This window comes from Puma concolor, chromosome A2, assembly GCF_028749965.1.
Source record: "Puma concolor isolate L17-30 chromosome A2, mPumCon1.1.hap2, whole genome shotgun sequence".
Taxonomy (NCBI): domain Eukaryota; kingdom Metazoa; phylum Chordata; class Mammalia; order Carnivora; family Felidae; genus Puma; species Puma concolor.
The window spans coordinates 152,873,681-152,888,562 of NC_141668.1; the positions used below are offsets into that span (position 1 = coordinate 152,873,681).

General features: G+C 50.0%; 1 protein-coding gene across 2 annotated transcripts; it reads left to right on the top strand.

The window, feature by feature from the left end:
• Positions 1-1,281: 1,281 nt before the first annotated feature.
• On the top strand, positions 1,282-14,565 carry MON1A (MON1 vesicular trafficking associated A). 2 transcript variants are annotated; one of them, XM_086698180.1, is made up of 6 exons: positions 1,282-1,557; positions 10,094-10,233; positions 11,521-12,006; positions 12,557-13,322; positions 14,031-14,178; positions 14,278-14,565. In XM_086698180.1, exons 2-6 carry the CDS (start codon positions 10,107-10,109, stop codon positions 14,416-14,418), a joined length of 1,668 nt encoding a protein of 555 aa, XP_086554306.1. In that variant the 5' UTR covers positions 1,282-1,557; positions 10,094-10,106; the 3' UTR covers positions 14,419-14,565. The 2 variants fall into 2 exon arrangements, with proteins under 2 accessions (XP_086554306.1, XP_086554307.1); XM_086698181.1 differs by lacking the exon at positions 11,521-12,006 and having other exon boundaries at positions 1,283-1,557.
• Positions 14,566-14,882: the final 317 nt, after the last annotated feature.

Here is a 14,882-nt window from a genome sequence, read left to right on the forward strand (position 1 = left end):
ATGGAGACAGGATACTGCATTGGGGTGCTCCAAGCAGCAGAGAGAATCAAAGGAGTGATTTCAGACTTTTTCCTTCATCCTAAAACTATTGGGGAAATTAATCAGAAAAGCTATAAAGTGATTTCTCTTCAGAGAAAACATGAGCAGTATTTTTGTTAATCTCTGATTTTACTTCCTTAAACTGATCTTTAAGAATAAAATTGTTTTGGGGTGCCTGGCTGGCTCAGTCGGTTGAGCCTCCAACTTCAGCTCCTCATGACCTCACAGTTTGTGGGTTTGAGCCCCACATCGAGCTCTGTGCTGACAGCTCAGAGCCTGGAGCCTGCTTCAGATTGTGTCTCCCTCTTTCTCTGCTCCTCCCCCATTCATGCTCTGTTTCTGTCTCTCAAAAATAAATTTAAAGAAGTAAAAAAAAAAAAAAAGAATAAAATTGTTTGGGGGGGGGCACCTGGGTGCCTCAGTCGGTTAAGCAACTGACTCTTGACGTCGGCTCAAGTCATGATCTCACGGTTCCTGATTTCAAGGTGTGGAGCCTGCTTGGGATTCTGCCTCCCTCTCTCTCTGCCCCTCCCCAGCTTGCTCTCTCAAAATAAATAAAAATAAACTTTAAAAAAAAATTGTTTGGAAAAGCTTTATGTTTTCCTGTCGTTTGTATTGTTTTGTGTCTAGGACATTACAAATGCCCATAGCAATCGTTCCTTGCCCTGGCACATCACCTGGGAAGCTTTTAAAAAGATACCAATGCCTGAGTCCCATCCCAGTTCAATTAAATCGAATTCTCTGGGAGTAATCAAAATCTCTAGGCATTAGTGATTTTTTAAATTTCCCCAGGTCATTCTATGTGCAAAGCTGAGAACTGTTTTAGAGCCTCATACCGATAATATTAAAACGTGGCTAAAAGGACGTCTTCAACAATTGGTGTGCTTACATCCTTTGCAACCAGCGTAGCTAGAGTCACTAGTAACATTTATCCAGTTCCCAAACTTGCACTGCCCTTCCACAATCAATAGAGGAAACAATCCCAAAGTGTCTTACTCTGCCTTGAAATAAACCTCTAGATGGCCAGGGCGGACGGGCCAGGGAGTCTGGGCCTACGGTCCACCCTGGCCTTTGGGCTCCAAGGAGGCATTTGGGCCAGGCCCGACGCTGGAGAAGGTGGTTCCGGATGAGACAAATCCTGCTCCGGGTGACGCCCCGCCCTCGACTTTGCCGGGACCGGGCGTCCAGCCCCGCCTCAGAGTGCCGCAGGCAGCGGTGAGCGCCGACTACATTTCCCACAATGCACCCCGGGGCGGGTAGGGCCAGAGGCAGAGCGGCTGGAGTCAGGCCTCCGCCACGAGAGGCCGGAGAGGGCTGTCTTCCTGGATCGGCTGCTGGGCGAGGGGCGGTGGGAGGGGCGGTGGCCTGCGCTGTGGCCATGTCTGCGTCCGCAGGGGTCCGAGGGTCTGACCTGCGCCCTCCGGCCGGACTCGGCCGGACACCCGTGCCCTCCTGGGGGTCCGGCAGAGAGTAGTGACCGGCAGTCTCTGTGCGTCCTGGGCCCCCCCGGAGAAACAGGTGAGTACGACTGCCAACCCACGTGGCCAGGGGGTACCGAGAAACTGGAGAGCTGTCATCCTTGGAGCCAGGGACTTGAAGACTGGGGGCCCCTGCCACCTACGCTTCACTTGCGATAGGAGGATTTAGTCTCTTTGGGGTGCCTTAGCCGGTTGTCCCCCAGCTGAAGAATACAAAAGGCGAAGACCAGAACCCTTCCTTTGGCTGGGAGAGCAAAGTCCTGTAGGAGGTAGTGGCCTGGTAGGACCCGCCCCTCAAGGCACACATATTCCGCTCCCCCCTTCCCCTTCCCCCGGGGCAGAATCCTTTCAAAGATCTGCAGAGGTGACTGTGGGGTGAGCGGGCAACTCCTGGAAGTGTCCTGGGGCTTTGGACTTTGCTCTCAAGGGTGCCCTGGCTCAGATAACCTGTCTGCCTGTACTGGGTGAGCCACCGTTTCTGGGTTCCAGTTTGCTGGGGGAGGGTGAGCAGCCTTTGTCAGAGAGGGGAGTGGCCACCAGCAGTGACAAGTACCAGGCGATGCTCACGGAGTAGGCATCCTGCCGAACCAGCTACGGCATAGCCTCACCAGAGCCCTGTCTGCCAGAGACCCGTGCATTCTGGCACCACCCTCCCAGATAGCCCACTCCAAAAGGGTCAGGGCAGGATGGAGCACTATCCAAGCAGGAAGAGGGAGCAACAGTGGTAGGAGTCAGTAGGGAGGGGCTCTTAAAGGTTCTGCCTGCTCCAGGGTGGGCACCTGAGGGAGGGAAGCACACAAGAAGGGCTGATTGAGACAACCTGTTTGGAGACATTGCTTGTAGGCACAGCAGAGCACATCTAGGGAAATTAGCATGCCCTGGGGGCTTCTAGAGAGGCTGCCTGAGAAGGGACCCTGAGGGCACATATGGGACTGGTTCCAAGAGACCTCTCTCGCTTAACTGCTTCAGGCCCAGACTCCCAGGAGCTTCTGTCATGAAGGTTTATGGCTCCAGTGGGGGCTAGGGTGGGGTTTGCTGCCTAGTTTCCAGAGTAAGTGTCTAGAGAACTGTTTGCTTCATCAGGACTTCTGGCTGGATCCCCCGATTGGCCTTGGAGATGTTGAGATGCTACATGATGTCAGGTAGCTGGGGAACTATTGTGAAGGAAGCGTCCACTAGCCCCAGCCAGCTGACCCTGCCCTCATTCCATATAGTTACCATGCTGAGTACCACTCAGCCATACTGGGTTCAGTCACCTAAGTCCACAAGGAATCGGTGGGTAGTGGGCCCCCAGGACCTTGGGTAAGTTGCCGTAGACCATGTTTGGGTCTTTGACCAGAGGTACAAGGCCACAGAGCAGGGGCATGTGGCAGACCAAGGATTCAACTTGGGAGAAACTTCCAGGAGCAGCAGAGAACCAATGGTCTGTTCCTGCAATGTCAGGCCCAACGAATAGCCAGTAAGCCTGGAGGAACCCCCAGCCCAAGGCACACAGACATCTCTTTGGCTGGACATCACAGGTGGGTCACTTCAGGCCAGAAGCTACCTGGCTTCATGAGGTCATAATCATGTTTGCTCAGGGTGAGCCAACTTTCAAAGGACTGATTTACATGGCAGAGACCACTTTTTGTGTGTAAGTGCAGCTACATATGGTTTGAATGCTAAGTAAAAATAATCATGATATATTAATGGCAGTAGCCATTAAGTGTGCAAGTGCTTACTGTGTGCCAGGGTAAACAAATTACATGAACATCTCATTTAATCCTTCCACAACCCAGTGAATTGGCATTATCATTATCCCCACTTTATAGATGAGAAAACTAAGACTTATGGAACCAAACCAGGTCCATCCAAGTCCCTCTGATTCTAGGACCATTGTTCTTGAACACTTGACTACTACCAAAAACAAGTCTTCTCCACAGGCAGGGGTCTCCAGAGACTGCATTATAACTGGATATTCTTTGAGGATCTTTCACCTTTTCCCTTCCAAAGTTATTTATCTGGCAAATGTTGATTAAACTCCTCCTGCATGTGGAGCTGACATACTGAAACTTGAAATGCTTCATAGAAAAATGAAGCAGGGCAAGACAGGGAAGATCAGGGATATAGTAGGAAGGCCTCTCTGATAGGTAACACTTGAGCAGCAACCGGAAGGAAGTGAGAGAGTAGGTCATGTCAATATCTAGCCCCATCAGTGGAATAGGTGAATGAGGGACAAAGTGAAAAGCAGAGAGATGTGGTCTGTGCAGAAAGTTCAGCAAGGGCAAAATTCTGAAATGCAGAAGTACTTAGGATTCACATTTATATTATCCTAAAGGAAAGCCATGAGGTCAGTGTGGCTGGGCTGAGGTGAAGGGAGCAGGGGAAAGGGAAGGAGATCAAGTCAAAGAAATAAAAGGAAGGGGTAGAGTGGGGCTTTGTGTGCTGTTCTGAGGAAATTGGCTGTCTCACTGAATGAGAACCATTGTAGAGTTTTGAGCAGGGGAATTACACGGCCTGACTTCCTTTTTCAAGAGGATCTCTTTGAGTCCTGTGGGAGGGATATATTGCGCAAGGACAAAGGTAGATGTGGGGAGACTGGTTAAAAGGCTGGTGCATCACTCCCCTAGAGAGGTAATGGTGGCCTGGACCAATGTGGTAGTGGTGGTGGTGGTGGTGATGAGCAATGGTCAGATTCTGGATATGGGCTTTTCCCATTTAACATTAGTAATCTGTTCCACAAAAGTTGGACATTATCTGGAATCACTAACTGAGTATCTGTTTCCCATTATTTCATATATCTTTTTATTATCTATCTATCTATCTATTTATTTATTTATTTATTTATTTATTTATTTATTTATTTATTTAATTTTGAGAGAGAGACAACATGAGTGGGGAAGGGGCAAAGAAAGGGAGAGAGAGAATTCTGCCAGCACAGACCCTGACATGGGGCTCAAACACACGAAACCATGAGATCATGCATGACCTGAGCTGAAACAAAGAGTTGGACATTAACTGACTAAGCCACGCAGGTGCCCCTGTTTCCACTATTTAAAATTTTTTAAAATGTTTTTATTTTTGAGAGAGAGAGAGAGAGTGTGTGTGAGCAGGGGGAGGGGAGAATCTGAAGCCGGCTCCAGGCTCCGAGTTGTCAGCACAGAGCCTGACGCAGGGCCCAAACCCACAAACCATGAGATCATGATCTAAGCTGAAGTCGGACACCCAACCAACTGAGCCACCCAGGCGCCTCCCCCCACCATTATTTTAAATGGGAAAAAGTATAATGCTTCCCTCATCGACCACAACCCCCAATTTTCTAAAATGGTACTAAAACACAGGAAAATATATACCTAATACATGCCCAGTAGGTTATAGCATTAGGATATAAAATGCTGAAAAACATACCCTCCTGACCACCAGAGTTTGCTGCTTTGATGCAGTATCCTGGCCTCTTTCAGTACCTTCAACAGCCATGATGCAAGTAAGCCCGTTTTGTTGCCACTTAGTGAGTGATGTTCTATCCAACTTGGAATGTAGTTTGAGGACTTAAATGTACATCACTTGTTTAAAATATAGATCAAGTTTTGATGAAGTAAATAGCATTTTTCTATATAAACATAGGCCAAAACAATACAAGTTTGTTGTATTAGTTATTTATTGCAGTGTAACAAATTACTCCAAAACTTAGCAGCTTAAAACAACAATAAATATTTATTATCTCATGCAGTTCCTTTGGTATTTGGGAGAAATCTGGGAGCAGTTTAGCTGGATGGTCCAGGCTCAGTTTCTCTTGTGAGGTTGAAGTCATCTGAAGGCTTGACAGGGGCTAGAAGATTACTCACATGACTGGCACATTTGGTACTGGCTATTTGCATGTCTCAAAGTTTGCTGAGGTTCTCTCTGTAGACAGCTGCTCAAGTGTCCTTACAACATGGCTGATGGCTCCAACTAGGGTGATCCAAGAGAGCAAGGCAGAAGCCACAGTATCTTTTATGACCTAGCCTCAGAAATCACATGTTGTCATTTTCACGTTATCCTATTGGTTACATAACTGCTCAGTGTGGGAGGGGAGTACACAAAGGCATATACACTGTAAGTTGAGGATCATTGGGGACTGGCTTGAAGGCTGGCTACCACAGTTGGGTATTAAAAACCAAGAGGAATTCTATAGGGAAAATATTAACTAGAGAGACATTTTGCTGGGTATTCAGAAGTACAGGTGACAGGATTTGCTAGTGGTTCGACATATGGGGTGTGAGGAAAAGAGATGACTCCAAGATTTGCTGAAAATCATTGTCTTTCACTGAGATGGAGAAAACTCTGGGAGGAATACGTTTTTAAGAGGACAATCAGGAACTCAGTTTTGGACATATAACTTTGAGATACTGTAAGACATGAAGTAGACAGTTAAATGTGTGTGACTCTAGAAGTCAGAAGAGACATTGGGGCTAGAAATAAAAATTGGAATCACAATGTATCGCTAATCACTAATGTATCAATGGAGTTGAGACTGGGGGCACCTGGGTGGCTTAGTCGGTTAAGCATCCAACTCTTGATATTGGCTCAAGTCGTAATCTCACAGTCATGAGTTTGAGCCCCACATTGGGCTCTGCACTGGTAGTGTGGAGCCTGCTTGGGATTCTCACTCTCTCTGTCTCTCTGTCTCTCTGCATCTTCTCCCCTCTAAAAATAAACATTAAAAAATTAAAAACAAAAACAAAAACATGAGACTGAATGAGATCACCAGTGGTTTGAATGAAGACAGAAAAGAGATCCAAGGGCTGAAATCTGGGTCCCCTAACTGTAAGAGGAACTGCATAAAGGACTTAGCAGGCATGGTCTATGAGGTAGAAGGAGAACCAAGAAAGGAGAGTGGTGTACCAGAAGCCAAGAAGAAAAAGTGTTTTAAGAGAGGAAATCACCAAGTGTGTATCCATTACTGCTACTGAGTGAGGTGAGGATCCTGAGGTCAACTAGCAACCTTGATGAGAGCAGTGTTGCTGGAATGATGGAGGCGCAAGTCTAGTTGGAGTGGCTTTAAGAATGAATGGGAAAGGGGCACCTTGCTGGCTCAGTCAGTAGAGCACGCATGTCTTGATTTTGGAGTTGTGAGTTCGAGCTCTACATTGGGTGTAGAGCTTACCTAAAAATAAAATCTTAAAAAAAACCCAAGTGAGTGAAGTGGAGAGGCTGCGGCAGATGTATTTCTTGATTACCAGATACCCGTGAGCTCCCCACACTTCCCAGTCCCTCTGGCCATGTTACTACTTCTGGCCAATCTGGGCTTTGAAGTATTTAAGAGCTGGTACATGACCTTCCAGCCCTGTCTTCCACTGCCCAGTGATGTGGAAAAGGCATGTATTCCAGATGGCAGAGCTATGGGATGCTAGTAACCTGGATTCCTGAATCACTGCTTGGAAGGGAGCTGAATTACTACCAGATCCAAGGTAAATTTTGTGTAAGCAAAAAATAAGCCTTTATGTGTGAAGCCTCTACCATTTTGACATTGATTTGTTACACAGCATAGCCTAGCCTACTAATTATATTCCAAGTATTATTTACTGTTTTGAGGTCTGTTTTATAAAGGGCAGCAAAAAAATGGGGTGGAACCTAGAGGGGAATGTAGAGTTAAGGGGGTGGGGGGTTGTTTTAACTCTTTAATTGAAATAAAACAAACATGAAGTTCACAAATCATAAGTACAGCTCAGTGAATTATAACGAGTGAACACACCCAAAGTAAGGTGGTATTTTTTTTAATTTTTTTTTTTTTTAACATTTATTCATCTTTGAGAGAGAGAGAGAGACAGAGCGTGAGTGGGGGAGGAGCCGAGAGAGAGGGAGACACAGAATCCAAAGCAGGCTCCAGGCTCTGAGCTGTCAGCACAGAGCCCAATGTGGGACTCAAACTCACTGACTGTGAGATCAGGACCCGAGCCGAAGTCAGACGCTTAACCGACTGAGCCACCCAGGTGCCCCGGAAGGTGTTTTGAAAATGGAGGAAGCATCAGCATATTGGTGCTGGATGGGGGAGAAGGGGAAACCAATGATCTGGGAGAGAGAGGGACAGCTGCTGAAGCCATGTGCTTGTGCTTGTGCGGGTGAAAGGGACTGCAGTGGGGGCGTTTGCTCCCAGTGGAGCAAGGACAGCTCATCTTCAGTGAGAAGAAGGAAAGCAGAGCCTGTCAGGTGAGTGAGGTGGTGGTGGGAATCTTGGAGGTTCTCTTTTGCTGGCTTCTGTTTCCTCGGTGAGATCATGGATCATGCTGAGTGAGCGTGGGAGAAGGAAGTGATGGAAGTTTGAGAAGAGAGGTGTGAACTTATTGACTAAGGGAGCAGGAAAGTGAGTCTCCATAGAAATATAGTAATTTGAAGCAATGGTTCTGGACCTACTTCCCGGAAAGAAACACATAGCAATCCAGGTCTCCGTCCAGGGAGCCACGTCCAGAAGCCTTGGCCACAACACTGGGACTGTCAGTAGCAGCTTTCTCTCTGCCTGGACACAGACTCATCTCTCTGGAGTCACTCCATCTTCACATAGCAGTGCAGACCCCACTCTCACTTTCAGGTTAGCTTGCGAAATAATGCTCTATGAGGTTCTCATGTGGCCTGTGTCTTCCTTCTAAAGACCTAGGCATGCCCTAGTTACTGTAGCACCCACTGCCCCAGCCTCTATGGTGTTACAGTGCTTGTTTTGGCCTGTCTGGGATTACTCCTCTTGGTCTCGGTCTCTGTCTCTGAGCGGACCTTTCTGAACAACCTAGCTGTTGAGGGCAAGTAGCCTTTTAGTTACTCTGGCCTTCTGTCAGACAAGGTGGCCCATGCCTTGGTCCTCTGGGCTCTGACTCATGCTAGGATCCATCACTCTTGACTGTCCTAATGGATGGGATTAGTGGCCTAGAAAATCCCCAGAGGTCGATGTTCTCCCAGATGATCTTTTTTTGGTCCTACTCTAAGTGGGGTGACGCTGTTGGCCAATGGTGCCCAACCTTCACTTGTTCTGTGATGCTCCAGGTTCAGTGCACGAGTGGCTACCAGGCTTCCCTGTCTGTTTTGCCCGTTGAACTTCTGCAAAAGATGCATTTGAAAAAGGATTCCATAGCTTAGAACAAAGATGACCAAAAAACAAAAACAAAAAAAAAGAGCTTGAAAGTCAGTTCTTTGGGTGCATACAGGAGCTGCCTGGTAGGAGCTCTGGTGGGATGAGGATAAGGAGTCTGAGAGGGTGTTCTTGGACATGGACAACCTGGGACCACACAAATGAGAGTGATGGGGATGCTCTCTCTTTGAGGTCACTCTTCATGAACATTTTTGAGCACCTACTTCATGCTAGGCTCAGGGAAGAGTCATTTGCCCAAGGTTGCGGAGCTACTGAGAAACAAGGCCTCAGTTATTTCCTATGACTCTGTCCTAGAAGGGCAGGGACAGGGTCTACTTTGCTCACACTAACACCAGTCCCTCCCAGGCCCCTGGCCTGCCCGCATGACCTCTTCATGAGTCTCTGACTAGTCTTTGCAGTCCTTCTCACCTGTCTACCCAGATTTCTCTTCATGAAAGGATCAGTGCCTCAATGGAACCCCTCCCCTATGAATGTATTTTGCTTGCCAAATGAAGGCTCCTTCAGCCTGCCATTCAGGGGCCCTTAGGGGTGACTCCAGGTGAGCCATCCAACTTTGTTATCCTTGCCATCCACTCATCGCCACCTCCACCTGGCTCTGAGGCTGCAGAAGGACCGGGAGATGAAACTGAGTCTGTCCTGGCATTCAGATGGGCACTGAGAACTGTTATGTCTATAGTTGTACAGCTGTATAGTTGTAAGGCAAGCCCTGGTGCCAAATTCAGAAAGTACAAAAGTGTACTCAGAAAAAAGCAAGCCTGAAGACAAGCTTGTTTGCTCTTTCTTTGCAAATGCCTAAGTATTCAGAAAGAACTATTGGTCAATTCAGTTTTGAATGAGGAAGTGTTTGTGGTAGGATGTGCAGTGAAAGATACCAGGATACAGAATTGTTTCAATTGCCAGCTCCCAAAGCTTCCACCCTGTTGTGACATTGGGCAGGCATTTACTCTTTCAGCCTCAGTCCCTTTATCTGTAGAGCCAGCCTGAGACAGGAGCACCTGCCACAGAGTGTAGTGATCAGGCTTAGATAACTGTGTCCACTTATACTTCCTAGCACACTACCTTGGTGCTCAGTAAGTGTTAGCTGCTGTTATCAATTTGTTAAAAAAAAAAAAAAAATTTTCCATTTTATTTCCTTTAAAAAAAAAAAAAAAAAAAAACTGGAAAGAAATACACCAAAATGTGAACAGTGAAAGATCCTGAATGGTGGGGATATGGTGACATTTCTTTCTTTATCCTTTTTTATTTTCCAAGTTTTCTACAATGAATAGGTACAATGAATTTTTCCTTTTCTACTTAGAAAAAGAACAACATACTTCATTTTTTACAGGGGAATACTCAGAACCCATTTCCCAGAGGTTTGAGCTAGCTGGGTCCTGGTGCTTTCCTGTACTAACTAACCACTGTTACTGTACTAGCAGTGACCCCTGCCAACAGCACCTCCCTCCTTACCCTCGATGATGTCTTTGTTTGCCCACAGGAAAGTCCAAGGGATGGCTGCTGACATGCAGAGGAAGAGGAGCAGCGAATGCCCCGATGGCACCCTGGCTCCTTCTGATGGGCAGAGTATGGAGAGAGCTGAGAGCCCCACACCAGGACTGGCTCAGGGAATGGAGCCAGGTACGGGCAGGGTGTGCAGCTCCAGGCAGCTGACAGCGAGAGCAGCCTCCAGGGCAACTGGGATTCCCACCAAGTCTTTCACTCCCACTCATTCATGCACTCGTTCAGTCACTCGTGGGCTACTTGTTAGGTGCTGGGGATACCGCAGGAAACGGGCTCGGTCTGTGTCCAGCCTTCCTCTCCACTTCATGTTGGGCTACTCACCCCTGTGCTGTCTGGCTGCCAGCATGGGTTCTCCTCCCGTTCCCTGGGTCTACATTGCGCCTTCCTGACTCCTTTTCCCTCCCTCAGCTCTCAGCTTAAATGTCACCTCTGCACGAGTTAGGCCTGCCTGCTCTGACCATGCTCTGTACAGGACAGTAGTTATTTTGTAATTTTATTTGTTTATGTATATATTGCCCATCTCTTGTCCACAAAATTGTGAGCTCTTTGAGCACAGAGTGGTTGTATCCCAAATGCCTAGTACGGTACCAAACTCATCATAGAGACTCAAAATACATCTGTTGAATTATTCTGTAAAAAAAAAAAAAAAAAAAAATCAGTAGAGAAAGACTGACATGGCCCCTGCCTTAGGGGAGCCATAGGCTAGTGGAGTCATTACAGTGGAGTGGGTTAGGAACTATGGCCTGAACTGGGTCAGGGAGACTTCTCACAGGGATAGAGAGTCACTGAACAAAGGTATTCCAGGCACAGGGCAAGGTGCTCGGCACACAGCAGTGAACAACCACCTTGCTGCCCCTCAGGAGGAACCCCACTATAGTTGGGGAGGAGGATAATAACTGACAAATGGCACAAGAGAAATCAAAGAGAGAGATATGATAGAGTGCCCAGGCTCAGAGGTCAGGTGAGGAGGTAACTTATGTCTTTGCTGAGAGCTGAAGTGTGACAAGGAGCTGGCCATGCGAGGAGGTGGGAGTGCATTCCAGGCAGAGGGAACAGTAGGTACAGAGTCCCTGAGGTAGGTGAGGGCATGTTGAGGGTGTCCAAAGAGCAGGTGGATGAAGGTCAGTGTGACTGGAATGGGTAAGGGCTGTGAGATGAGATTGAGAGAAGCAAGTAGAAGCAAGTCATTCCCGCAGCCATGAGGGGTTTGGGTTTTATTCCCAGTGTGATGGGAGGAAACTGGTGGGCTGTAAGCCGCAGGGAGGCATAACTTGTAGTAGGCAGTAGCAGGAGGGAACAGTGGCTTGTCTCTGCAGTAAAGCTAGAGTGCCATATTACGCATCTTGCTGGTAAGGTGGTCTGCCAGTGGCTATTGCTCTAAGCACCAGTGCTTTTGGCTGGCAGGTGCTGGGCAGGAGGGTGCCATGTTCGTCCATGCCCGTTCCTATGAGGACCTGACTGAATCGGAGGATGGGGCAGCTTCTGGGGACAGCCCCAAGGAGGGTGTTGGGGGTCCTCCACCACTGCCTGCAGACATGCGACAGATCAGCCAGGACTTCAGCGAGCTGAGCACCCAACTGACGGGTGTGGCCCGAGACCTGCAGGAGGAGATGCTGCCAGGAAGCTCTGAGGACTGGCCAGAGCCTTCAGGGGCAGCTGGGCGGCCAGCCACAGAACCCCCCAGGGAGGGCACAGGCGAGGGGGATGAGGAGGAGGCTGCTGAGGCATGGCGACTGCACCAGAAGCACGTCTTTGTGCTGAGCGAGGCGGGGAAGCCTGTGTACTCCCGCTATGGGTCAGAGGAGGCACTTTCCAGCACCATGGGTGTCATGGTGGCCCTGGTGTCCTTCCTGGAGGCAGACAAGAACGCCATTCGTTCTATCCACGCAGGTGAGCCACCTGAAAAGGGGGGCAGGGAGGGCTCCCCTGACCAGGGTTAATTCATAGTCCCCGAGGGACTAGAGGGCTGGGATGTGCTGTGTGACCAAGGGCAGCCCCTCCACCTCACTGGGCTTCAATATTGTCATCTGAACACAGATAGCAACAATGACTGCCTTACGGGGTATTGTGAGGGCCAAAGGTGGCTCTGACATGGGCTTTGCCCTTGGAGAGAACTAGAAGTCCCAGGCCCTGAGCCCCACCCAGCTCTGACATTTAACACAAGAATGTTTTTTTTCAATTGCTCACTGCATTTTGGCTGGTGCCACTCTGTGAAGCAAGTGGCAGGGACAGCCTGGAATCCTCAGGGAAAGGGAACCGTGGGCTGCTGTTTTTATCTTCATCATCCTTAAGCCCCTACTGTGTGCAGAGATCTGAGGGAGGGTGGAGAGGATGTAGAAAGCGACAAGCTGTGTAGGAAGCTGGGGCTCCGAGGGAGCTGGGCAAGGCCAATCCCGGAGGGCTCCCCGGAGAAGCTGACATCCCCTCCCTCCACCTTCAGATGGCTACAAGGTAGTATTCGTGCGCCGGAGCCCACTGGTGTTGGTGGCAGTGGCGCGCACGCGGCAATCGGCGCAGGAACTGGCGCAGGAGCTGCTCTACATCTACTACCAGATCCTGAGCCTTCTTACCGGTGCCCAGCTGAGCCACATCTTCCAGCAGAAGCAGAACTACGACCTGCGGCGCCTGCTCTCGGGCTCGGAGCGCATCACCGACAACCTGCTGCAGCTCATGGCGCGAGACCCCAGCTTCCTCATGGGGGCAGCGCGCTGCTTGCCCCTGGCTGCGGCCGTGCGCGACGCGGTGAGTGCCAGCCTTCAGCAGGCGCGAGCGCGCAGCCTTGTCTTCTCCATCCTGCTGGCACGCAACCAGCTGGTGGCGCTCGTGCGCCGCAAGGACCAATTCCTGCACCCTATCGACCTGCACCTGCTCTTCAATCTCATAAGTTCCTCTTCATCCTTCCGTGAGGGAGAAGCCTGGACGCCTGTGTGCCTACCCAAATTTAATGCAGCCGGCTTCTTCCATGCACACATCTCTTACCTGGAGCCTGACACCGACCTCTGCTTGTTGCTCGTCTCCACCGACCGGGAGGACTTCTTTGCAGTCTCTGACTGCCGCCGCCGCTTTCAGGAGCGCCTGCGTAAGCGTGGAGCCCACCTGGCGCTGCGAGAGGCACTGCGCACGCCCTACTACAGTGTTGCCCAAGTGGGCATCCCGGACCTGCGCCACTTCCTCTATAAATCAAAGAGCTCGGGACTCTTCACCAGGTGAGGGAGGACCTTGGGAGCACAACTTGAGGGAGACAGAGGCGAGGGAGGGGAGGCGGTTGGCCCTCAGCCCTGATGCAGTCCTGGAGCTGATGACCCGTCTGTGAATGGACTGACATGTTGGGTCTGTTTTACTCTGACATCAGGGACCCAGACTCCCTATCACTCCACCCCCTATGGGCATGTACCTCTCTACTTTGTTACCCACAAAGCCTTGAAATGCCCAGTACACCCAGGGAAGGAAGCTGGAACAGAGGTCTCCTGGATCTCCTGCCCTGGAGCAGGTCTGCCTTAGGGGTCATTTTGGTCCCATCTAGGATGCAGAATTCCTCCTCCAACAGAGGGGCTGTGGCCAGATGTGGCATCTTCTGTCCTCCCATTACCCCTTCTTGGGTTCCCAGATCACTTATCCTCCACTTCAGACCTGTCACTTTGTTTCGGACACCTAAACTCAGATTGGCCTCTCCAAGGGAAGTCACCAAAGATGCCATGAACTTGGGGGAGGGGGGAAGAACAGGGCTCCATTCTGGGTGGGCCCAGCCCTGTCCTGGGGAGTCTTCTGTGGTAGGGAGGCCATGCCCTGTCCTGGGAAAACATTTGGAGGGTAAGACACATGTCAGAGTCTCCCTGGCTAGGAAGAGTTGTTTTTAGATTTCCAGAGAAGGCAATGAAAGTTATTTCTTTGCCAACCCACTCCCCCATCTCCAGCCCTGAGATTGAGGCCCCGTACACCAGCGAAGAGGAGCAGGAGCGGCTGCTGGGCCTCTACCAATACCTGCACAGCCGGGCCCACAATGCCTCCCGCCCACTCAAGACCATCTACTACACGGGCCCCAATGAGAACCTCCTGGCCTGGGTAAGGCAGCCCTGGGATGGGCTCAGCTTCATCGGGATCCCGGGCAGGGGCCACACGAGATGTCTAACCTCGATGACTACTCTGTGCCCCCTCCTCCAGGTGACAGGTGCCTTTGAGCTCTACATGTGCTACAGCCCCCTGGGGACCAAGGCATCTGCTGTCAGTGCCATCCATAAGCTGATGCGCTGGATCCGCAAAGAAGAAGATCGCCTCTTCATCCTCACACCGCTCACCTACTGATGGGAATGTGTGTGGGTTCAGCCCTCTTAGGCACCCTGGGCAACGGAAGCTATGGGAGCCTCCACATGGGCTGGCCTCTCTTGCCCAGGCAGCAAGCAGGCAGGGACTGTGGGTTGGTGCGTGCATTAAAGTACTCTGGAGAAGACACTCATTGGGCCTTGTCACTGGTCCCTTCACTCATGCATTCTCACTCCTACAGACACTGGATCCTCCTCCTTAGTCCTTACCTGTGTTTCCCCATGTCCTGGAGCACAAGCACTCAGAATCGAACCTTGGGCTGGGTCTCTTCATTCAGCTAAAGTCTTGCCATACATAAAATGTTCTCTAGCATTCCACTGGCCTTGCCCCCCACGGCCCCACCCCAATACTCAGTCTGAGTCCCTGGTGCCTCCTAGAAGGGCACAGCCCCTCTCTTTCACTCCTAGGAGGGGCCCCCAGCTTTGTGCCCCAAAGGACCACTCATA

Bases quoted from the DNA above. Each gene is read 5' to 3' on its own strand.
- MON1A (XM_086698180.1), top strand. From the start codon at position 10,107: ATGGCTGCTGACATGCAGAGGAAGAGGAGCAGCGAATGCCCCGATGGC. The intron at 10,234-11,520 runs GTACGGGCAGGG...TTTGGCTGGCAG, and splicing joins GGCTCAGGGAATGGAGCCAG to GTGCTGGGCAGGAGGGTGCC. The intron at 13,323-14,030 runs GTGAGGGAGGAC...CCCCATCTCCAG, and splicing joins AGCTCGGGACTCTTCACCAG to CCCTGAGATTGAGGCCCCGT.